The 25,748-nt window shown below is 41.4% G+C and overlaps 1 protein-coding gene across 3 annotated transcripts in view; it reads left to right on the forward strand.

Annotated features, from left to right (window-relative positions):
• LOC139632229 (immunoglobulin superfamily member 11-like) overlaps positions 1-25,128 on the forward strand; it is a 92,308-nt gene extending 67,180 nt beyond the window's left edge. For all 3 annotated transcript variants that reach the window (XM_071497050.1, XM_071497052.1, XM_071497051.1), the window contains 6 exons: positions 8,790-8,953; positions 16,680-16,887; positions 17,138-17,293; positions 18,854-18,976; positions 19,757-19,904; positions 21,558-25,128. In XM_071497050.1, the coding sequence (XP_071353151.1) occupies positions 8,790-8,953; positions 16,680-16,887; positions 17,138-17,293; positions 18,854-18,976; positions 19,757-19,904; positions 21,558-22,113 (1,355 nt within the window). In that variant the 3' untranslated portion in view covers positions 22,114-25,128. The remainder of the gene's footprint in view (positions 1-8,789; positions 8,954-16,679; positions 16,888-17,137; positions 17,294-18,853; positions 18,977-19,756; positions 19,905-21,557) is intronic.
• Positions 25,129-25,748: the final 620 nt, after the last annotated feature.

Here is a 25,748-nt window from a genome sequence, read left to right on the forward strand (position 1 = left end):
TTCATTTGGAGAGCTACTGTAAAGAGAGAGAGGAAGACCAAGCGAGAGAGAGGGAGAGATCAAACCAGACAGAATGAGTGGGAAAGGAAACAAAGAAAAGAACAAAGACGGGTAAGTTGCTGCTGAGAGAGAGAGAGAGCAATCTCTACCTACAAGCCAATTAGTAACTAAGGGCCATCATACAAGGTTACCTTAGGCTAAATGCTAGTTCCAGGAATAGTCTTCTAGTATTATCTGCTAGCTGGTGCTGTGAGGCTCTGGCTGGCTGACTGAGAAGCTTAGACTGTATTTGTGTTAACCTGTGCCGTGCAGACAGTGGAGAGAGTGCCAGGAGTCTGGCCTTACCTGCAGACCTGCGGGACAGTGAGGCCATCCACAACACAACAGTGTCAGGGCCCAGCAACATCTGCAGAACACTTTAAGATAAGTTTTTAGGGGAAATATACATTTCCAAACCTGTCCACAATGGAGTTTCTTGGATGTATTTAAGGGTAAAAGACCTAATGCAATTTATGCAGTAATAACGTCTGTGTTAACTTAAGGCACTTCATTGTGGGGGTGCTGCAATTTTTACGCCCTTGATCTTGCTAACTCTCACCTCTACACCTACATGCCAGATGTGTGTGATGCCCTTTGCTGCTTCATTTGGATGTCTTTGGCAGAACCAGGCCATTGTCACCCTGTGAAAAGGGACTTGAGAGTGGCAGCTTCCAAATAGCAAAACCGAGCCCCTTGCCAATCATGTCATCTTACTGGCAGATCAGTATGCTTGCCAGGATGTTGGATTTACGTACAGACACTGTGACAGGTTTGCCAAACATGCAAGTCTGCCAGGGAGTGGAGTGACTACACACAGAGACGGTATGAACGCTGCGAGGTGGCTGGTGGCTGACAAGAACAGAGTGTGTTTCTTTGGGGAAATCCAGGTCTCGTTCCTCAGCTGTCATTTAAAACAACATACAGGGCAGCATGTGCTGGCAACTTCCAAAACAGCATGATATTTTTTTTTTTTTAGTATGCAGCATGACCACGGATGGCAGTAGTGTTTTAGATTAGAGCTGTATATTTGTGATTAGTGTACTCCACTGAAGTTGGTACTTGATGTTTTTTGGACATTGTGTGTGTGTGTGTGTGTGTGTGTGTGTGTGTAGTTGCGTCCAGGGCTGCATGTGCAGAGCCATCTGTTTGCTGCTTTAGCAGTAGTCTTCCAGTGCTCAGGCTTATCTGTGCACGAGGGCAGTGGCCTACTTCAACCTTCTGCATGTTCAGTGCACACAGCCGAGCACACTAGTTTGATCACCCGTCAGCTTGTCCACAATAACTCTCCCTCTGTTCATTTGCATTAGCAATTAATGTTGGGCTTGTGACTCATAAAAGAAGATATTCCTCCTCACAAAGTTACACATTCCAAAATGATATAAATTTTCTACTTTCTAGCAGTAATTTGCGACACTTCCAATAACGTTTCTATGTTGCATTGTGCATCACATAATATTTGCTGCACAGTTTCAGTTGCATCCTTGCATACATGTTTTTTTGTTATAAAATGTATTAACATAGCAACTGTGTTTGGACAATATTGCAAGTTTGAGTTCTGGATGGTAGGCTAATCACACATAAACAAGCAGCCAGCTGCATCATCTCAAACAGGCTGCCTCATGAGGAGCCAGTGGGGATGTGCTGCTGCTCATGTGTACAGCATATGACCAGACTAAGACGTGTACAGTATATGATTTATGTAACGTAAATAAGATCAACATCTGGTTTGCCACCATGCTTTTATCCTGGTTATCTGATATAGTTGCAGTGCAGTGCAGAGTAATCTAGTTAAGGTTTAGCTAAAATGAAAATGAACTCAAACACAATTTGACAGACTCTCCATTCGTGGTTATGAGACTGTAAGTGAGGTTGTAAGCAAATAGAGTGACCAGTGCTGGGCTATGACGCCTTGCATTTATGGGAGTAGTGCATTAGGAGTGCAATAAGCTGGACTAGTCGGAGTCAGTACAGTATTAAGCTATGTAGGCTAGTCAGTGGGCCGTGTTTGGGAGTTGGCTGTGGCTAATAGGTCAACTAGGATGGGCAGGGCAGGGGATGAGGGGGAGGATGAGCAAGAGATTTTTGAGGCTCTTTCACTGGATGAGGGTTTGCTGGATGGGCTGAAGAGGGAAAAGTGGAGGAAAGGAAAGAAAAGGAAAGGCAACTGACATCATCATCTAAGTTTCCTTTGACTCACCACAATATCTCAGTGTGTGTGACTTAATACAAATAAGAGGAAACAAATTAGTTTAGCCTGGGAAAGTACCACGTCTTTTATATCACTTGATATCACTTTATTTACCAACTTGTTGCAAGTACACCATAATTTTGCATTATTCTCATCAGTATTTTTGATAATGCAATTATAAAAAGATATGCACAACCTTTGAAGTAGGACGGTTCATGCAGGCAGAGGCTTTTTTCAGCTTTAGTTCACCCGGTTCTGTAGTCAACAGTGTTTGTGCTTGTCTGTACACAGTAGACAGGATCAACATTTGCTTCAATGTGAAATATGAATGAGGACCTTTTATAATGTGACCCTCTATGGACTATGGTCATAAACAGGCCTGTCCTAAAGGTTAAGTTTGTTTACTCTGACGTGTAACATCCTCTTGCAGACTTATATAGAGAAAGTGAGTGTAAGTTTATTACCATAAGATGTAGCTTGAGTGCTCAACCAAAAGATTATTTGTAACATTATATGTTATATGTAGCACAAACAGGAAGATAGGCAGCATAGTTTGTTTCACACGCTTAAAGGAATAGATTTACATTTTGTAAAACGCGCTCATTCCTTTTCTTGTCAAAAGTTAGTTGACAAGATTGATACAACTCTCAAATCTGGCCTGTAAACATGCAGCAGAATACAGCAACATGCAGCTCGCAGCCAGTTAGCTTTGCATAAATAACGGAAAGAGCAGGAAACAGCTAGCAAGGCTCTGCCCAAAATTAATAAAATCTACTCACCAGCACCTCAGAAAACTCATTAACTCACACATTGTTTCTTGTTCAATTTGTACAAAAACTGAAATGTGAAAGTGACAAATTGTGGCCTTGTTCAGGCGCAGTGACTTCCTGTGGAGACTCTACTGAGTGGTTGTGCCCAGCCAAGAGACTTTCTAGCGTATCAGCCCCCGTAAAACGACTTGTTGTCTTTACACTTCTTTTTTTGTTTTGATTAAACAAAGGCGATATGGAATGTAGGTGGATTTTTTTCACCTTTGGAGAGAGGTGGGCAAGCTTTTTACCCGCTGCCAGTTTTTATGCTAACCTGAGCTAACTGTCTCTTGGCTATAGCTCCATGCTTAACGGATAGATGTGAGAGTGATAACAGTCTTCTCATTGAACCCTCCCACAGTGTCTGTTCCGTTAAAACCCTTTAAAATCGAAGTGTGCCATACTACTCAGAAAACATTAGAAAGGATCTTAGTCAAACACCATTACAGCTAACAAAGCACATACAGACACTAAACACCCTTTCAGGATGAAAATTGAGTTGGTCTGTGACTTTATTTTTGCCTCAGCAGCGCTTTGAGCATGGTGCTTGATGAGTTGCTATTGAGCAGCTGGGTACACAACTATGCCACCTGAGTTTCACACGGATGTCTTTGCTCGCTTGTTGGTTCACCTTGGTGCCTCACAGGCAGTGGGTCAGCTATATACACGAACACAGCTCATCATGAAGCCCCCGGGTCCTTAGCAAGAGAATGGAACACGGAGCTCCATTTGTGTGTGGGCACAGGTGTGGGTGCACATGAATCCATGCGTAGGTGTGTTTGTCTTTAATTTCATGGTATTATTTTTCCTTTTTTTTTTTTTCTCCCTGCAGCCGATTCTCTCCCAGTGTTGACTTGAAGAACTAAAGCAATCACAATTGGCATTAGAGTCAGCAAAGAAATTCTAAAAGGATGCAGATTAAACATGAAATGTGATCAGAGCTGCCAACTGTCACGCCTGAAGCAGGAGATACATGATTTCGCTCCCTCTCACTCTTCTCCACTCACTTCTCACGCTGAGAGAAAATGCAGCTGACAAAAGGTGCATGTCACACATGAAAATGACCGACGGTGATATTTTTAACATTGCTTTCTGGCTTGAATATAGCATTGATACTGGAGGTCTTGAATAATGAGAGCTATGGTAATTGGGTGTCAATTTGAGCTCAGAGTTGAAGAGTTCAGACATTCTTAGAAGAGGAAACTTAGTGTCAGAAAAAGATGATTTATTTTACTTCTACCTATGTATTAATGTGTGTCCTGATGTCCTTCCTAAGTCAGACTTTTACCACCATCATCAATCATCCCACTTATATGTGTGTGTGTGTGTGTGTGTCCCAGCCCACCCAATGAAGCTGTGCCAGAGGCTCATCACATCACAGCATCAGGGGCATCTGTTTGAAACAGAAATAAAAGTAAAGCCTATGAATAAAAGAGCCCCATGAATAAAAAACACAGGATGCAAATGACTTGCCAAGCAGGGACTGTGTGTGTGTGTGTGTGTGTGTGTGTGCGTGCGTGTGTGTGTGTGTGCGGGCGTGTGTGTGTGAGTGAGAGAGGGCATGAGTGTGAGAGTGAGTGAGAGAGTGGAAGTGTTGTATTCACCCGGCATTTGTTCTCCTGTTCTCCATCTCATCATGGTTGCACTGAGTGAGTGAACACACACACACACACACACACACACACACACACACACACAGACTTCCATACTCTCTGAGGTGTATGGTTTTCTCATACATTAATCAACAGTAGTTTTGACACTTTTGACACTCGAATGAGGAGGCAGGGCAGTTTTATCGGAGCCACGCTGTTGGTTCTCTCCTGCACTCCACCAGAACTGCTAGCACTGCCTGGGGTCACTTTGTCAATTAGGCCTCTCTGGAAACAACAGCATTGCTCCCTCTTTCTTTTATCCTCCCCCTTTTGTCTTTTTTTCTGATTTGTTTCTTCCTCTCTGCCCCCCCCCCCCCCCCCCCCCCCCTTCTCATGGTGCATCTTCTCTTTTCCTGCTCGTCTATGACTCCTCAAACTTTCTTCCACCGCTTTACTACTCTCTTGTCTTTCACTCATCTCTACTATGTCCTTTTACTTCCTCCCTAATTTTTTTGTCATCACTTTGTCCTTTCTACTCCTCAAAACTCACCTTCCATGTTGAGCAGCCTATCATTTGTCTCTCGTCTATGATTAATTGTCAGTGAAGTCCTTTTAATGAAAATGGCATCATAAGCTAGCAGAGTAGTGTATCAAAGTAGAATGTGAAAACTTCCCTTTTTAACTGTAACATAGTTGATTTTAATGAGATTTACATAGTTAATCCATGTCAGATAGTGTTCATCGCTCATCATTTGAAATGATTAAACAAATATATAGAACGTAGTACTTACACCAAGGTCTCGTGTTGCACTGAAGCTTTAGTGATGTCGCTCACTTGTAAGTCGCTTTGGATAAAAGCATCTGTTTAATGAGTAAATGTAATGATGTTTTTATTTTGCACAAAAATTCTCTCTACTTTTGTCACTTCATTATCAGCAGAGATGATAGGTGGCTGCCAATAAGAAAAAAACTGTTTCCCATCTACCTCTTCAGACTATCCATTCATAGACAGGCAGTGCCAATCTTACCTTGGCAATGTTTCCAAAACCACCTTCTGTTTGTGAATATGTGAAGCTCAGTGAAACCAACCAGTTATCTAAATTTTGCAAATTGCATCAACAGTGAAGTGTTAAATGTGCTATTTTGCTATACTTAGATAGCTGTCAAACAGTCAAAATGTTGTTGATTTATTTCATATGTCAGTCTGGTCAGTGGGCCTGTTGACTTGAAGTTTTATTCAGTAGGACTTGACTAAATTATCTGTAAGTATTTATCAAAATATCCCACATTATTGTAATAAAGGGGACAGTGCAGGCTTTATCTACTACAGGTTTACATAACTTTGGGCAGTCGATGGTCGGCATCAGGGAGAGCGAGCATTGTGAGTTTTTGCTCTTTTCTGTCAGTCAGACTGGTCTGGGTTCTGCTGAGCTGTGCCTCGGGGTAGCTCAGGGCTAAAAGTGAGTTTGTTGACAGAAAAATGGAGAGACTTGGATGGTAAACCCGGTGAGATGGACAGCTCATTCGCATTACACCTTTGCGCTTAAGCTGGGGGATATGAAGAAGACTGCACAACCCTGGGCTACACTCAGCCTTGGGCAAGAATAATAAAGAAACATGTTAGGAAGGAGCAACACGGGAAAATAAAGTAGCAACTGCTGTAACAAAACCTGGCCTGACTTTGATACTATTTCCCAAAAGCAGTGGCTCCTTTTTCTTTGTAACGTCACTACATCATATTTTATCATACATTTATCTGGGTGGCCATATTTGACAGTGAGTGGCTCACCATTCATCCCTCACATATAAAACCCTCTACAGTTTGTGTTGTGGAAGAGCAGTTGTCTTACTGGACATGCTTCAGGAGCAGAGTTGAAGAGCTGGTGCAAAGCTTTAGCAGAAGTGTGTGCAATAATGAGGCAATGCCAGGCAATGCCTCAGTGTAGTTGGGGGCTTTTACATGTGTCCCTAAAGGGCTACCATACATGTCACCAATGACATACACTGATGGGTTTCATTATGTGTGCATGGTAGTGGGTGGTATGTGTTTGTGAGTCAAGAGGGCATGTGTGCATATGTGCATGCTGTATGTGTGCATATGTTTGCTTGTGTGTGTGTGTGTGTTTGTGTGTGTGTGTGTTTTTGTGTGTGTGTGTGTGTGTTGGTGTTCGTCTTTGGTCTTGGGAGCTTACAGGCTCTGTGCGCTGAGGTTTCCTAATCCAGTGTTTTGAAATGAGCCCTCCAGCTGTTGTGGGGTTGAGAGACTGCTGCCTTGGAGCAGGCTTACAGATGATAAGATGCTCCTTCTATCTTCATTCCTCCAGGCCTCTTTCTTTCTTTCTTTCTTTCTTTCTTTCTTTCTTTCTTTCTTTCTTTCTAAATCACCACATTTAATATCTGTGTGGCCATAGCATAAACACTTAGGCTGATCTCATGCTGTCAGTACAATCACACATTCTAACCTTTTATATGAACTTCCTCCTCCTCTTTGCTGTTAATCCTCCAATAAGAACATACAGAAGATTGATTCTGTGCAGGAAGTGAACATTGTGTACACAAAGGATAGAAGACAATCAGATTAGAGTAGTGACCTAAGAGTTTCTTATTTATTGCGTTTATACTGATGGTCTGAGATTGTACATGTCATAAAGGGGCAATGGAAGCTCATTAGCTGCAGTGTGACGTATGTGCTGCTTAACAGGAAGTCTTATTATTAAAAAATCAAGTTACAGTGAGGATCTGCTACTTTAAATGATATATATTGACATTCCAGTGGAATATAACACCTTTAAGAGAAATTGCTTGCATAATTTAAAAGTCTTCATGAATATATCTCTCATAAACCATAACTGAGCAGAGCAGTTCAATCGCTGCCTATCTCCCTTTGTGCCGGCAGTGAGTCTGCAGGGCGTGTGGTGTCTGCCAGCAGAAGGGGAAGCGTAGGAAGTCCAGCAGGTTTCAGACAGACAGAGAGGGAGCAACAGGCAGTCTGTCAGCTACAATGTGATGGTGATATGCAAAAACCCACATTCGGCAGAAATTAATTCTGGAATTTGTAGCAGATGGAAAATAAAGTAGAAATGATACAGATAACTTGGTAATACATACGCATATTTTGTTGTGCAAGGTGGGCATTGCTTGCACTTGACATGTGGGTTGACTCTACATACCACACTCATGACATGCTAGTCGTTTCTGTGATTGGCTTATGGCAAGCTCATCATCTTACATTATCACTAACAAGGACGATTCACAGGACATGATCAATTATCTGTAATCGTATCACTGCCATCATCCTCCACACCATGTTTAGATAAGATTACTTCCCACTGGGGTTTTTGGACATGGATACATGCTTGCGGGGGAGATCTAACTTAATTTAGGCTGTAATGTCTTTAGCTGGTCTAGAAATAGGATGGAGCATGTACATATTTGTCTCTGTGGGTCTGTTATGGCTGACAGCTCGGTCCAGATGAGGAAAGCAGCTCCTTGGTCCCTTAGTTTGAGATGGTAAACATTTGTCGCACTAGAGAACATGCATGGTTGTTTAGCACACTGCATGAGCACAGGAAGCAGGAAGTAGTATTCAGAATAACCATTACTATCCCCACTTGTCATGTTCATTTTGTATGTATTGATACAGGCTGTGTTCCCATGAAAGCAGCAAGAGGCAAGTTGTTTTAGGAAATGAATAACTCAAGAGACAGCCGATCTTGTTTCTCCATATAAGTATTACATATTTCATGTGATCCTTCACAGTGTGGTCTAGATGTTTGTTTAGCTGCTGAGAGCATTTCAAAAGAGGAGCTCGGTTCAGATATTGTGTTTGTTTTGCCATATGAAGATGAAAAGGCAGCGCAGGACGCTGTGAGAGATTAAACATGACTTTTTGCTTTTAAAAATATATTTAGGCATTACATGGCAGAGGTTTCGCTGATTATTACTTGTATTTATAGACCCGCTTCTTTTCTACGATCTAGCTTCTCTTACAAATGGCAAAGATTTGTAGCAGAGACTGTACAAAATGCATCTGTTAGGCCCTGTGAAGGCTACATTTAGATGCCTGCTCTGCTCTCTCTGTTCTCTTTTTTCATTTGTTCACACCTCCTGCTGTAGTTGCTTATCTACAAGACCCTAATCACTGCCTCCTTCCTCCTGCAGTGTGTGTGCGGGCACTGGATGTGACGGTGTCCCAGAGCAGCATCCAGGTGGCCCGCGGCCAAGCCGCCGTCCTGCCCTGCTCCTTCACCACCAGTGCTGCCCTCAACAACCTCAACATCATCTGGATGGTGATACCGCTGTCCAATGCCAACCAGCCGGAACAGGTACAGTTCACATCACATATGCACTCACAGTGACAGAGCAGTCCATTGGTTTTTCCCAGCAAGACAGCAGACAGAGTCGGTGCTGGGTTAAAGAGGTGGACCCGGCAGATATAGTGCTGCACAACACTTTGATAAGAGTATTGATGTGATGGTTGTAATTATGCAGAAGTTCGGAATGTGAGTCAGTAAACAGGCAGAGCTGCTCTGCACTGTTTTGAGACACACTGAGAGGTCTACTGCTACTGTGCTACCAGATGTCTGAATCTAACTTCTGTTCTAATGCACCATTACTGTATATGCATCATGTGGATGGCCTCACTGCTTCCCAACACCAACCTTTCAGTCGAAGCAGGTACACATACTTTACTCTTGATCTGTACTAAGGTGTGCTCAGATGCAGTGCAAAGAGAATGTCAGAGGTTGCACAAATGCATAGAGAGTCTTTGGAACAATCCAGCTACAGGCGAATAGACACAGATTGAGGTAAGTGACCCAAATTAAGATGAAAACACATTTGTTCTAGTTTAAAAACTTGGCAATTGAGAAATTAGCACAATGCATCCACAGAGAGGATCTTTGGGGCTTGAGGGACCTCCAGGACAGTTACATGACAGTGATGGCTCTTGCTCATGGTGATAATCACTGAAGAAAACCCATGCTAGAATGCTATATATATATTAGCACATGCCTGCCAAGCGTGCAGTGGCTGTTTGTGTAGAATTACAGACTGCAAATCAATTTTGTGCAAACGCAAAGACATAAAATTTCTCTTTCTGGTGCATCTGAACGCACCTTTAAGGTATAAGTTATAGATATTAGATAACATAACCATAGTAATATAGACATTGTAGTAAGCTTAAGGTGTTTCCATAGTCTAGATAACTCTATCACTTTCCAAGCTCTGTTTCAGCCTGCAGGCCTTCAAATGTCACGTGGCACTTATCTAGCTTTAAAACAAAGCTCATTTTACTGTTCTTAATATTATTTGGGAAAACTGGTGGCAGTTTAATTTGCACACAAAAACACAGCATGATTATGACTGTAGTTATGTCTTATTGGCACTAATTTTGTCTCACTGGCTTCTCACCGTTGTCCCTTCCTGGCCTGCTACTCTTATTTATTTGCTGTTTTCCTCTCACCTTCCCTTCTTCCCTCTCTCTCTCTCTCTCTCTCTCTCGCTCTCCCTCTCTCCCACACTCTTCCACCCCCCTTGCGGACTTCTGTGATTCCATTTGAGTTGTTTAACATGCAGCTGCAGGCCGTACAAGCTCACCTGCCTCCCTTCACTTTGAACTCCGGTGCTGGTCGGCCGTCCAAATAATACAATCATCTTCTGCACTAATTATCTCACGCCCACGACAGGCTCTAGATCGCAGCTGTTCTCACCACACACACATACACACACACACACGAACGCACACACCAGGACACAAACACACATACACACAGACAAACTGGCATTAGACAGACTGCTGGTCCAAATGCAGTGCAGCTCCCCATGCATACATGCAGGGCTTGTATATACAGTATATATTTACTGGCTTCACACATACAGGCATGCAAAGTGCACAATAAGTTTGACAACACAGATGCATATTTCTACACATTCAGAAATGCACATGTCACAATATAGTGCTCTCATGTTCACACCTGTGGATAAAGGCTAACACTGTTGTCTTCACACATAAAGAAACTACATACAATGAACACAGTCGTGTGCAGTGTAGGCACTTACTCATGGATGAGTGTATGTGACTTTTAGTCGCCAGGCAATGATGGGAAGTGATATATGTAAAAGGCTGCATCACATTTGTTGTGTTGTCATGCTCTACCTCGTGTATGGCATCACATATGCCATACACATGGTAAGGTCTATACACACATATACCTGGGAACACTAGGTACTTTTGCAGAGATGCACAAACACAAGTTTTCAAGTGTGGAAATTGAAATTCACACACACATACACACACACACACACACACATACCATGCAATAATGCACACACGGTGTGAATACTCACACAGAAACTAATATTGTGTGAACTACAGCTCTGCCATCAGGTTGTGTGCGTGAAATTGGTGAGCTGTCTAAAAAGTGAGTGAAGAAATAGAGTGCTGCGTGGGGCGACAGTACAAGTACAAGGTCATTTTAGAGGAAGAGAATGTCATAAATGATTACAGCTGATGCTAAAAGCCATTAAGAATTACTGAACAGAGCTCTGTACACTTCCACACTCTCACAACCTGTGTTAGCACTTTAGTTTTTGTGCCTCGGACCAGTCGGAGCTCTTTCTGCTCACATTTGAATTCCATGTTTTGATGGGACTGTGATAAACGATGCAGCTTATTTAACGCTGTCAGAAGATGAATCCTGTTGTATATTTATGCTTGATGCTTGACTTGCCATGTTGTTTAAGACCTCATCCTGTGCTTTAAGGCCTGAAGCCTATATGGCTGGTTCCACACAGTATAGACTATAGAACTCAATGAGTCAAGTATAAGCTTCATATATTTTTGTTTATGAGTGGAGGCAGCGTGCCACCCTGGTGCATCTGGAGTCTGTTTAAGAAAAAATTACAAAAGACAAATGATACAGTAATTTTTTTAAGAAAACAGTTAAAGTTAATTATTCTTATTTTTGTTTATTTATTTTTATTTATTTTTATTTTATTTATTTTTATTATAATTTATTAATTTAGTGGATCAAATGGCTACATGTGAAGTGGAAGGACTGACTTCTGGTGTTGAACCCGCAGAGAATTACAACAAGTCCTCCAACCTAAGAAACCATGGTTTGGTAAGGTTTAGGCTCAAAATCTTCCTGGTTTTGGGTAAAAATAAGTGCATTGTTAAGGTTAGAGGACGTTCGTCACCATGGTTACAATGATAAACACAAGGTTAAACTTGTGCAATGGTCATTGATAAAAGAAACAACACAGACGGGGCACATACAGCGCTCTCCCATGTGACGGTCCATCATCCACAAACTCCTTCTTTATGGCTCTTTATACTTGGTCACCTGACTTCCTCCGTTGCTCTTTCTACAGCTGCAAACCATGACATGTAACTATAAGTGCTGATAGGCTCAACTTTGCTGTTCTGGTCCAATGTCACTGCTCTCATGGCGTCTTTTATTGGCTGCGTTAGGCAGATGTTCTCAGTGAAAAAGCTCCACAAACCAACTCTACACTACAGCAGACAGACAAAGTGAGCAACTAGCTGGTTAACCCAATGGATCGTTTAGCAGCTAAACAGCCTCAGGAGTTTGTGGAAACAACACCAGACTCAGAGGAGAATGAAAATTGAACTTGCATTAACCAGCTGGCCAAACACACAACTCCAGTTGAATGCTGATGTTGCTTTGTATCTGCTGGATGTATAAGTAAGCAAATGTTTCCGAACATATTCAGTACACCACCTTATATATAATAATGGTCTGGTAATGAAAATAATCCTCTATGCAGGATGTCAAACTTAGATGACTGACTTAGATGTTAGCATGAATCGTATTACCAACTCAGAAACTTACAATAAACAATAATTCCAATATGACATAAACACATCAGAATCCCTGTTACAGCTTCTTCTGCTGTTGTAACCAAATTGTAAAAAAAAAAAAAAAAAAGCTCACAGGAGTGTATGTGTGTGTTTGTGTGTGTGTCCAAATTCACGTGCTGTTTTTTGTGTATGTAATCTGTGATCAAATGTCCTGACCTCTTTCCTCTGGGCTGCTAGGTGTGAGATAATCCAGATAAACACACACACACACACACACACACACAAACTAGACAATGGTTTTATGTATCCGGGCTGTTGTTTATCCTCTTTAAACTGTTTGCTGGATATTGGTGTTATTTATACTCTAATAAAAACTCCAGGTTCACTCTTCTCTCTCACCACCTGTGAAACTAATTCCAAAAACTGATTTTGTAGTTGCAATTATTAAAATACTTGATGTATCAAAAATGTATATGCAGCTCTTTGGAGAGTGCTCTTCACTTGTACGCCTGGTAGTTTAATATTGTCAGTGCCTGCAAGCCTTTAAAATCCAATTTTACCATGTACTAGTTGATGAGAGAAAGTTGTTGAAAAAAGTTATATCACTTCAGGACTGACGAAAACTTTTTGCAATGTCATTTCTGAATTATTTTCAGCCTGAAAAATAAAATAAATATGTTTACATCAGTTCCTGGAGAGGAAAGTTTTTTTTTTTTTTAAAAACTCAAATAGTAAAAAGTGCACAGTTTGAGTGAAATGAAGCTCTAGTAAAATTGAGGTCATAGAGAATCTGTGGTGCAGAAATGATGTTAATCTGTAATTGAGAACATCTGTCATAGTATTTTAGATGATCAGATTCTGATCCTTATCTGAACCAAGCAATCTGCCAGCAGATGGATAAAATAGACATTGCATTCATATACCCTCAACATTCAACTCTTTTACCCCGTTCGACCCCGTCTAAACAATTTCTGCTGGATGCATCGAAAGAAAATGAACAAGGACTAATTTCAGACAAACTCAAAATGACATGTTTGTTGTCTGTGGCTGAGAAGACTGAGAAGAGGTTAAACTGTGTGATACAGCACTGAAGAATTATACTCTTATTTGCTTGCCTACCTCCAGGGACATCAGAAGTCAGTGGATGAGCATTGTCATTTTCACCAGTGGGGTTTTTCAGTTAATTCAATGTAATTATGCTTTTAAGACACATTTTCAGTGTCTTTCATGGTCTCTTGGATGTGATCATATGACAGCCTAACAAAAGGATGCAGTGTGTTTCAGCAGCTGACTTAAAATTTTTAGTTGCTGGCTCTCCTTTCTACCCTTCCCCCTAACACCTACCCCTGCCTTGCACACTGGACTTAGAACTACATGAAGACCTGTTATCAGACTCATCCATGGACATGTTTCGTTGGTATTGGATACCTTGCAGTACCTATTGTTATATTTTGTGTTTCTATAAACTTTATCCTTATTCCTTTTTCCCACCCGTGGCTCCTATTTCACCTCTGGCTGCCTGAGGAAATGGAATTTCTCTTTGAATTAATCTCCTGTGGGCTCTTCCATTTTTTTTTCCTTATGTATTGAAACAAAGGGTATTTTTATTTATTACCCCTGCATCCTTGAATGCATCTCGAGGAAAACAGAAACATAGCACCTGGCTGGTCAGTCTAAACATTTTTTGTATGCTTTGGAAAGAAGCAGAATAGTAACATCAGGTACAGTAAACATTATTTCCGTTATGCTCAACATGTCTCAGAGGATAGATAGAGATAACAGTGGCAGCTTACAGTCAGTAAATTGTTGGGAGGCTGGATGGGTTTAGAGATTTATTCAGGCTTTATTGAGGCGATGGCAATGTCCCTCGTGTCTGGGGCCAATGGGGCCCTTGGGGTCAGTCAGAAGTAGGCTACAGTCATGAGACTGGTAGAGTGACAGAAAATATCTTAAGGTTTACTGTGTGCATCCAATCATGGCTCACACTTACAGGGTGGAGCGCAGAGCAAGAGAAGACCCGGGACATAGCTCAGTGAGAGAGGATGCTTGTGCTGTAGTGTGTGTGTAGGATTTTAGGATGGAGAGGATACAGCAGTGTTTTACCGCTGGGTGAGCAGTGGGGCATCCAGCTAGTCCAGCTAGAGTTCTTCAGGCCATCCGCCATCTGAGTGCCAGCCATGACCTCTTTTCTCCCTGCATACAACTACAAAGCCAACCAGGTCACACGAGAGGATGAGGTGATTTTCTCACGCACACACACACACACACACATAGATGTGGTTCAGCGCAGTGGACACACAGTGTGTGGAAAAATAGGTGGAATGTGGCACAAATAAGCTAGGAATTACACACAAAGTAAGCAATACAGTCCAGTCCAATACAGTCACCATATGTTCTAGGTTTCTTCCTTTATTTTTTTTTTTATTGCCGACATTTAAAACCCACAGGAACCCAGAAATATTCACAGAAAAAAAAAACAAACAAAAAAAAACAAACAAAAAGCAGGGACAGGTGTAAGATACGGCACAGGTTAGGGCCTCCTTTAATCCTCTGCTCATTCATGCACACACGCAACCACACACCACAATGTTGAGGCCGATTGATTGGATCACTTTCACAGAGCATGCAGATTATACTGTCAGGTCATCAGGAGTGTAGAGTCAGGTCAAAGCAGCGCTGTCTGTAAGGGAGGGGAACAGAGTGGTAGGCAGACAGAAAACTGGAAGAAGATTTGATGGTCCACGCACAAAAGTGGACACACAAAATTTAAGTGAAGCCACACACTTATTAGCCCGAGAAACATTTACTATGGCAGAACAATCACACACAATCACACGCACACTACTGAATGCTCATGCACTCCTTGGAGTCAGTCTACACTGAGACACTAATACACACACACACACACACACACACACACACAGGAGATGCAGTTGCAGACTCTCATCACAGCTGAGGAGCTGCCTATTCATCTGCACATAAGAGGACAAAGCGAGCGGACCGCGTTCAGGAAATTGCAGCCGAGCAATTTACAACAGTTAAGCAGTGGTGGAGGACACAGTCACATACACACTCCTGCACTTTAATCAGAACTATCACACAGACACACACACACACACACACACATAAACGTGCACACACACACTGGTGCTAGTTGTTTCCCTGCCTGGGTCTTTGAACAGTTCAATGAGGGCTCTTTTCACCAAAGTGAATAGCCCCTCTGATTCGCCTCTGTGCTTTGTGTGTGTGTGTGCGTGCGTGCATGCGTGTGAGTCAGTGCACGTGTGTGTGTGTGTGTGAGTGCCAGACTTGTGTGTGTGCATACCATGCGTTTATGTGTGTCCTCTTCATCTTTTGTGTGGGCCCAGCTGAGGGGTGAGAGCTGTTTTGCATGTGGCTCGGCCTCACAAACGAGCTGCTCAGCCCAAGGTTGAAGCCTGAGGGAAGCTTTTCAACAAAACTGATCCCTCATTGCTCCTTAATTTGGATCAGAGACAAGCTCACCTCAACCTGGAGGCATGAATTTATCTGTACAAGTGTCTTCTCACTGTGATCATTTGGTTGAATATCTAGCTGGATTGGATCCCATGTGCAGAACACTGCCCGCGATGCTCCTCCTGGATTCATCAGATTGCAGTTTATATATTTCCAAGATAAAATGTTTTCAATTATGCATGCCATTTAGTGGAAGCTTTTATCTGAAGAGCCTTATGGTACCATGAAAGCATACTTTTAGTATGTACTCCTTACCCTAGAATTTACCCACTGAGCTAGAAGGAGCACTTTCAAATAAAAGGTTTTTTGGTTTGTCTGTCTGTTTGTTTGTTTGATTTTTTTTCTCAGGACATAAAAGTCTTTTCACTCCTATTACTCTTTCCACTGTCAAGCTATTTTAGAGCCTCTTAGTAGAACTAGATCTCCCTCTAGTGAGAGATATTTGTAATAGGACACTAAAGGAAATGTTCAGGAATCATGTTCATGTACAGAACCAATAACAAAAAGCACTGAGTTCTTACAACTATATTAATAACCATAAGATTGATTAAAAATGTTTACCCCCCCCCCCCCCTACATTCTTTTCCCTTTTCACCAATGTCTCTTTCTGCCATCCTCCCTTGTTTCACCAATACATTTCCTTCAACGGTCTCCTTTCTCTCCATCTCCCACTTTCTGTTTCTCTCTTTTTCCTTCCTTCCCCCTCCCCTCCCTGTAACATCCCAATCCAGGTGATAATTTACCAGGGCGGCCAGGTGTTCAGCCTCGCCAACCACCTCAATGGTCGTGTGGGCTTCGTGGCCACTATGCCAAGTACAAGTGCCTCCATCTTCATCAACAACACCCAGCTGTCCGACACTGGGACCTACCAGTGCCTGGTCAACAACCTCCCAGACAGAGGGGGGCGCAACATCGGCGTCATTGGGCTCACTGTGTTGGGTAACTAACTGCACATCTCGCATGGATAATTAATTTGAAACATCATTAATGTGACAAATTGCAGGAGGCAGAGAGTTTATCTTTCAGCTTGTGAGTAACCAGGAGAATCCTTTAAGACACAAATTTAAGCAGCACGCAATCACTGTTGGAAATATGAGGCTCTTCAGCTTTTTTGAATATATATCATTTCCCCTGCAATTAGGAAAATGTTACATTTAACACGACACCGCCCACTCTCTTCATCCGACAGTACCCCCCTCTGTGCCAGCGTGTCGAATCCAGGGCACTCTGGATGTCGGCAGCGACATCATGCTGTTCTGCAGCTCAGAGGAAGGTATTCCCACGCCGTCCTACTCCTGGGAGAAACTGGACGCACTGCCCAAGCTGCCGCATAACGCCATGCAAGGTATTACAAACAAGCTGGCCATCGGAGTTCCCTTTTGCCCAACCTTCGCTGGTAAATCTCACACATAAAAGTGTAGCTCAGACTCAGCAACAATCCCACCATCACCGCCACCTGTCATGTGCCAGGCCCGAACAACTGTCCGTCCGCAGGTTCCCCTGCTCTGATCCTGGGTTAGGGGTGATGATGGATGGATGGAGTGATTGAAACCATGTGAATTTGTGAATGAGTGAGTGTGTGTGTGTGTGTGTGTGTCAGAGATGTGTTTGAGCAAAGTGATGGTTTTGTGCTGTCTCTCATGCTGAATACCGACTCTGACACAGTGTTATCTAGACTGGTGCAATCACTCTGACCACACTGCTTCTACTTTAGCTAAGTGGTGACCTCACATTCCTCCAGGTGACCTGGAGTTGCGGTTGGTTTTCAGCATCGGAGATCTAGTGTAGTGAACTCTCCTTTTTTTATTTTCCAGCTGTTTTCATTGGGCCGTGAAATAATCTTCATCACCGTCACTTTTTGTTTGTACACTACTGGTCAATCACAGGCTAATATTCAAAGAGGTCACATCAATTACACAACATCCCACAACAATAAAGTTAATATTGTTACAGCTATAGGGACAAATATTATTGACAATGGGAAAGGATTGTCCATTTAAAGAAACTGAATCATAGTGAATTCAGTTACAGAGGTTGTTGAATGCATGTGTTTACCAGGATTTGTGAGATGCTGGTTAGCATGGCTGGCTTTCAGCTCTTCAACATGTTAACATCTAACAGAAGCTCACAATTGCAGTTGAAATTGAAAAAAAGAAATAATAAAAATGAACCATGTATTTATCATTTATAGTCTACTGAGGTATTTTAGTTTAACTTAATTTGTATGAGGGAATTTTTACAAAATATTAGGAATGTCATCCATCAAAGAACCAAGTGAAACTCATGTGTGCTTGTGAGTTTGCTCTCTGCTGTTTGCATTTGATTCAAATTGAAACAAGTTCCTGGATTTGTTGATGTCACTCTTGTCTGTTTGTGTGTCTACTTTAACACACACTGCTGTGACATCTGTCATGTCACTGTCAAGGGAAAAGGGGAAAATCATTTCTTATAATTCAAATATCCAGGAAATGCTAAAGCCTTTCCACGTCCAGTAGTGTACATCCCAGTGACTCTAAGCTCACAACTCAACCCCTTCATCATTTATGAAAGAAAGGGATCTGCTGCTTTACTTTTACTTTTTTTTTTATTGCACAGTTACCTCACTTGTATCCCTTGTATCAAAGATACACAGCACCCTCTATTGGTAGACAGTAGTTCCATTAAATGTATTGCAATATTTAAAACATATAAAAAAATAGTGTTTTTTGTACAAAAATGGTGAATAACATTTTCAGTTTAACATATTTCAAATGAACTCTCATGTTATACGTTGCACTGTTTTTGCAGTGGTTTCTGAAATGCATGGGTTCATTCAATATGTATGTGTGCTTTTGACTGCGCTGTGTGTTTCCATGTATTTATGTTTATGTCACTTTAATTGTGGCTCTGTGTGTGTCTCTTCCAGACCAGATGCAGGGCACTGTCACACTGAGAAACATCAGCACCAGCACATCAGGACTCTACCAGTGTACCTCCAGCAACGCTATCGGCAAGAGCACCTGTCTGCTCAACCTGCAGGTTGTCGCACGTAAGTACGCTCAAACACACCACTCCTTTACTGCTGGATCCATGTCAGTCTGTTCCTGTCATATACAGGCAGGCTGGCTCATGGATGGGTTTGTGCATGTTTATAAGCCTTCTTGTCTTACTCAAACATCTGTCAAACAGACAGATACACAGAGAAACAAGCAAACGAACAAAGGACAAGACCAGAACATTTTGCAGATAGTAGCACTTCCCACGGCTGCCACCAGTCAGAGAGAACGACAGAGAGTCGGCTGGTGTCACAAAGGGTCAGACAGTTTGGATAGCTTGACAGGAGGGACTGTAACATGATTTTCTTTTTTTTCCCATCTGACAATATGTGACAGGCCTATGCTCAGTGTCAGAAGCGGCTATGTGCTGACTCAAGTCAAGTCAAGTCAAGTAAAGTAAAGATCTGAACAGAATCACGACACCCTCTGTCCTTAGACCCTCAAATCATGAAAAACTCCCCCAAAAATTATAACGAGAAGAAACGGAAGAAGCATTTATAAGTAGGAAATGCCAACATGGTGCAGGTATAAATGCTTAAGTCGAGTTTTTACTCAAACTTTGTTTCACTTTTACATGAGTATTATTGGACAAGGACGAAGTAGATGTGAGTGTATTTTGTGGCGAGTACTAGTCATGTACTCATCAAGCAAACAGTTTCGTGCATCAGGGCTTCAATATTTTAGGCAGCATGAAATCCCTCACATATTTAAAGCAGTACTGGATTTCTCTGTTTCCCTTTCTCTGTTTCTCAACCTGTCTCTCTGACCTGCAGCCCAGCCTCAGAGTGTAGGTCTGATAGCGGGGACCATCGCCACAGGAGTCCTGGCTGTCGTCATCTGCTCCCTCTTAGTCGTGGTGTCACTCTTCTACTGGAAGAACAAGAACAAATATGATGAGGAGGAGATCCCCAATGAGATCAGGTTGGTAATAGGCCATTTGCAACTAAAAGCTGCTGGAGAAAAGGATAATAATCATGGATATATTAGCACAAAGCCTCTGCTCAAGTCACAACAGGGATTGTTATTCCAATGTGTAGTTCAGGCTGCGTCAGAGTGGAGGCTTCATTTCTGTTCTATCTACTCAATTGTAAAAGTTGATAAGATGTAGCAGCAGCTTTGTGTTTCCTATTGTAGAATAATAAATCTGTCGGTTTTGTAATCTCAGCATTCATCTTATTTTATCTTATCTCCTGGCAGCATTTATTTTCCCATCATCAATAATTTGTCTGTTCAATGTAAACAGTCTGTGAAGATTTTTCAGTTGTTTCAATGGGCTGAAATCTCTCTCCTAAATCACTCCATGACTCATTGGGAAGATAACTCGTTGTTTAGATATCCAGGGCTTTGGTTGATTTGGGACAACAGCTGCTTCATTTTGTTCTTGACCACAACCCTGCATTCACTGTTTCCACCCACATGGCTGTACTTTTCCTCACTAACAGAAAATCACAATGGATATATTTTATCACAGCCAAATACTTCAGGAGCAAAACTCTTCTACCCAAGATTACCCCTCATCAAACGGAGGAATGATGAAAGTACAACTTCAAACCCTTAAAACAAAAGTTCACAACATTTACTGTATGTAACGTGCTGTCCTTTGCACAGGTATTTCAGTTGTTGTGATCACCTGCTGTAGTTGGCGAAATCCATCAAGATCAAAATGAATAAATAAGTAGCTTATAAATTGTGTGTATCTGTTGAAACTTGAGTACATAGAGAAGCTCTTTTCATTTTTTATGATTCACAGAGGATTGGTGCTAAATATTTGATGATGAACTAATTTCCAATCTTACTGCTATCATTTCTTTTATTACTGATGCCACCTCCACTCAGTGAAGAAGCATCAGGAATGTATTTCCAACCGGTATTTTTTTGGGCTTTGTTTGAAATGTGAACAATTACTAAGCATTACTATAATTATACAAGCTTTGAATGAATCTGTGAATTTAATAAAACACTGAGAGTAGACTTTGTTATATCAGTAGCTTAATTATTAGTCTTGTTTATTGCATGTCATAAATATATAAGTGTATATAAAGTGGTGATACTTACTGCTCACACTGAGCACCTATCTGTAACTGGTTCAGTTTTAAAGCAGTAATGGTTGATATTTCATCACTTATAAACACAACTTGCATTTAATCACCTTATGAAGTTGTTATTGTGATGGTGTTTTACTCTATTTTACACATTTAGCACAGCACGAGCAACATTTGTGTTAATTTTGAGTTCTGTTTCTGATGAGGTCCAATATTCACTCTTTTAGCTCTAGGAGGGAAATATCTGAATCAAAGCACTGAAGTTGTGCATTGTGCTGTAAAAGCACAACAATAAGCTGAAAGATGCTAAATGCTCCATAGAGCTGATGGTGGCTGCAGAGTTAGGTGATAAATCTGTGTGTGTTCATCAACATGAGTAACTTCTTTAACAATATATATCAGTGATCCGTTGTTAATATAAAAATATTGGTAAGAGCAGCTTTAAGATTTATTATAAGTAAGCAGATAAACAGGACATTGATGTTAGTCCAACCATAGTGACTGACCTCTCTTTCAAATCTCTCCTCAACAGAGAAGATGACCTTCCTCCTAAGAGGTCGTCGTCAGTGAAGGCTTTCCACGCAGACGCCTCATCCTCAGAGAACGACACGCTGACGTCTACCAACACGTACAACAGCCGCTACTGGCACAACCCCAAACCCAACTATGACACCAACTCCTACACTCGCTACAATGGAGACACGCGCCAGACCTTCTCCACTGCTGCCCATGGCGCACAAGGACACGGACAGGCCCAGAATGCAGGACACAGCCATAGCACAGTGGTCACAGCGCCCGGCTCAGCACCACTGGCCCGCCATGCGCCGCCCACGACGGCAACAACAACATCGTTTGCCAATGGTAGCCACACACTCCCGCCCCCCAAAACTCTAGTGGTCACGACGAACTCTGCCCCGTCCCCCCCTGCCATGGTGCGCAGCAACGGCACTGTGAGCCTCAAACCGGTGGTGACATCCACACACGGGCAACACACACACTCCTACGCCGTGAGCCAGGCCACGCTGGAGCGGATGGGGGCAGTGCCCGTCATGGTTCCCGCCCAGAGCAGAGCGGGCTCGCTGGTCTGAATCTGATGAGGTAAACTCTTGGAAAACAGGACTACATGAGTGTTTTGGTTGTGAAGTTTGAAATCCACTGATGAAAAACAGAATATGGGCTGAAGCCGCCCACTGCCCTTTACTACTGTGTCTTTCTTTCTGTATGTCTCGACCTTTTTATCTCAAAACAAACTGGGATTTTACAGTGCAGAGTTCGTTTAATGCCAATACCTTGTTGGACACCATCCTCCGTTTTGTAGACAAGCGCTACACGGAACTTATTCGTCCCCTTATTGGATGGATTGTCCTGCGGTGGAAACTACTTTTCAACCAGTGGGATGATTTCACAAAGCTGGAGTGAATTTTCCAGCACCACCTGGATTCCCAGATCTTATTCAGGGCTGGATGGTTGTGACGACTGTCTTTTATTTGGACTCAAAGCAACACAAGGCATTCTCATCTCAGTGTGTCCATACTGCATGGTCAGAGAGAAGTGAGCTCAAATTCCTGTATAAATGCATGTGTCCCTTGTTTTAGGATGAGAACTGAAGTCCGTATTCTTTCTGATCATTACGTCTCGCAGGCGTAAGTTTGATTGAAAGTAAATATAGTGATGATGATGAGGCTCGTGCATTGAAAAAGTGAATGTTCTGTTGGGAGAAACTTAAAGGATGAAATATAAGAATGAAATGGTGGTGGTTGAAATGGCCTTAGAAGCTTAGAGAAAGGGGTTTTATTGGGTGCAATATGTCACTTACTATACTTTACTTCACTGAATGCAAATATTTTCTTTTTTTTTTTGCACTTTTCAGAGCAATTTTATATCAAAACTGCTGTCTTATGAATAATAACTCAGTCTTACTAATGAAATGCTTACCCATACAACAGAGATCAAAACTTCTCTGCACATGCAAAATACTGGTGATATTTGAAGGCAGTACAAGTGCTGGGATTTTTAGCTGCACAACAGAAAGCTACCCCCCCACCCCCACCCACCCCCAAACCTGCAGATGGATATTGTCGTAGTCTTTGCTGTGTTCATCCTCGACATAGTCCTAATCTGGTTCATGTCACATCAGTGCTGCTTTGAGAGGATGTGGATAAGAGGATGTCTTATTTCATAAATGCTTTATAAAGAGAAAAAATATATATTTAAAGGTGATTTTTTTTTCCTTTCACAAAGGCTTACACCTGCTGTTTTCTACTGTACATACTGTGACTATAACAGTAGGCTAGATTGTGAATCAAAGAAGACACATTACATGTCTGACTGATACATATTTTACAACTCACGTGTCTTAATTTTAAAACAGTTCTTTTTGTTACATTAGACAAGAAGCTGGATATGAGAGACAGTATTATTGGTTTCAATGAATTTTTTTTAAATGATTTCATTTTTTAATGAGTATTGCCATTTCATTACCAGGCCTGAGGAAAACACAGTATAGTTTAACACCAATGACCATATGTTTAACACACTCCTAAGCTGTACATGGTAGAAAGTATCACTGTGTTTCTGACCCGCTGTTTTTATATTTTAACCAAATTTCACCAGTGGAGAAACAGTCAGAACTGTGAAAGTGTTATTTTTATTTTACATGCAGTATTGGAAAGAGTGTTTTTTTTCATGAAAGAAATTTCTCTATATGTTTAATGAATTTATGTTTTTTCATTGGGTTTGGGTCTAAATGAGACAATTTTGTGCTAACTTTACAAAAAATTGCTCCAACTTTAACAAATACAATTTTTCATTATTATTATTTTATCCAGATGACTTCATATTTGACTTTATATGGGAAAGACATTTATATCCTAATTCCATTTCCTAATTTCCTAGTAGCTGTTAGATGTACTCAAACACAGAGTGCTGTTAAAGTTTAAATTTGAAAATTAAAAAAGGAAGGATTTAGCAGTTGATTTAGAGTAGTATTAACTTGTAATTCTAGATGGAAGAAACATTCAATAAATATTTGATTCATAGGAGTAATAAATACCAGCCAAGGTAATGTACTTTTGTATTGTTGTCATCCTTTAATCTACACATGTATGGAGTGAGTCCCAAATATAGACCTGATGAGTACTAGTAAGAATTGGTTTGTTGGCATATGTGTAGAGCAGCAGTTTACACAGAGCTGGATAATACAGTAATCCTGAATTTCACTGAACGTCACTTCTCCTGAATTCTCCCTGGAAGTCATCATAGAAATGGGTTTGGTTTTGGTTTTACATCTTCATTTTTATTTATTCACTGTTGTATTAGTTACTGCAGTATGTGCTTGTTTAGATTAACCACAAACATGCGTCCTCTTCAGCGTACATTTGACCCAGGTCAGCTCCACACCCCCTCATTGCTTTTAAAGACATTTTCATCCCTTTTCTTTCTCTGTTTTTCCTCAAGGCTACTGGCTACTGTGCAGCAGAGCTACAGAGCTTTGGCTAAGACCGTCTGCAAGAAATACACACACACACACACACACACACACAGTGATTTATAAATACAGAGAGGCTGAAAGAGGTGAAAGTTAAAATATCAGTCATTGTCTCCCTGTCTTTTTTGGCTGACAGTTTTCAGAAAGTCTTCTGTCTGTGTAGAGTTTTCTCACCATTTCTCCCGGTGTCCCTGCCTCAAACACTGGCTGACGACACTAAAGAACAACTTTTCTTCTAAGATTTCTGGCTTTATGCTTTCCAGAGAGGACGGCAATCTGGAAAAGCTAAACTGAGATTATTTTACACTAACTCTACCCTCCATTTACAATGGAGGAAAGAGAGCACAATCCGTAGAAATCTACTGAGCTTTTAACCCAGATTAAATAAACATCTCATCTTCTACCCTGGCCATAGGTTGGCATATGGTACACAAGGTGGTTTATGGGTTGTGTACATATATAGATAAATAATGACGTGTGGTGTATTGCCAATAATAAAAAAAAAACAATCTGTAAATATGTACAAAAATAAATCTTGTTCTTACTGTTGGGTTGAAATGAAATAGGAAAAATAACACTGGAACTTGTAGTGAATAAATATTGTTAATACATTCTAGTCGGCATTCCTGCTCTTTTGTGCTTGTGTGTGTGTGTGTGTGTGTGTGTGTGTACATTGTTTTTAAAGTAAAAACAACAACAAACAGAAATAAGTCTTCAAGCAGAATCATCATTAAGAAACATTTGACTGTATTGCTGCTTTATTTAGAATGTACAGACTCTGTTTCATGCAGGTATTGTGTTCAGAAGGAGCAGCTGGTTCCTGCTGTGGCAGAATACTGTGTAATATGAATAACATTTCAGGCTTCGCTCAGCAAGCTTTCTATGAAACTCACTCATTGAGCCTTTGGTGTTGCTGCAGGCTGCCATACAGAAGAGAAGCTGTGCAGAATAACAATATGCAAGTGTGCTAGTTTCTTCATGCACTTATGGTTTCTATTCCCAAGACAAATTGTGTATTACTGCACAAATGAAATGCCCTGGAATGAGGATACAGAATCCAGTGGTGGAAATGATGCAGGAACAGATGCGTTTTTCTCAGTTTAAGATACAAGTCAGTCTTTGTACAAACATTATACGGTTTTTAATGTCTGTTTTGATACCGACTTTCACATTGTCCACCTCTTTACTTTCCCATTGACCAAGTGCACTGCACCTGATACACATGTAATTTATGAG

This window comes from Trachinotus anak, unplaced genomic scaffold (assembly GCF_046630095.1).
Source record: "Trachinotus anak isolate AG129_WGS33_773 ecotype Australia unplaced genomic scaffold, CSIRO_AGI_Tana_v1 ptg000014l, whole genome shotgun sequence".
NCBI classification, from domain to species: domain Eukaryota; kingdom Metazoa; phylum Chordata; class Actinopteri; order Carangiformes; family Carangidae; genus Trachinotus; species Trachinotus anak.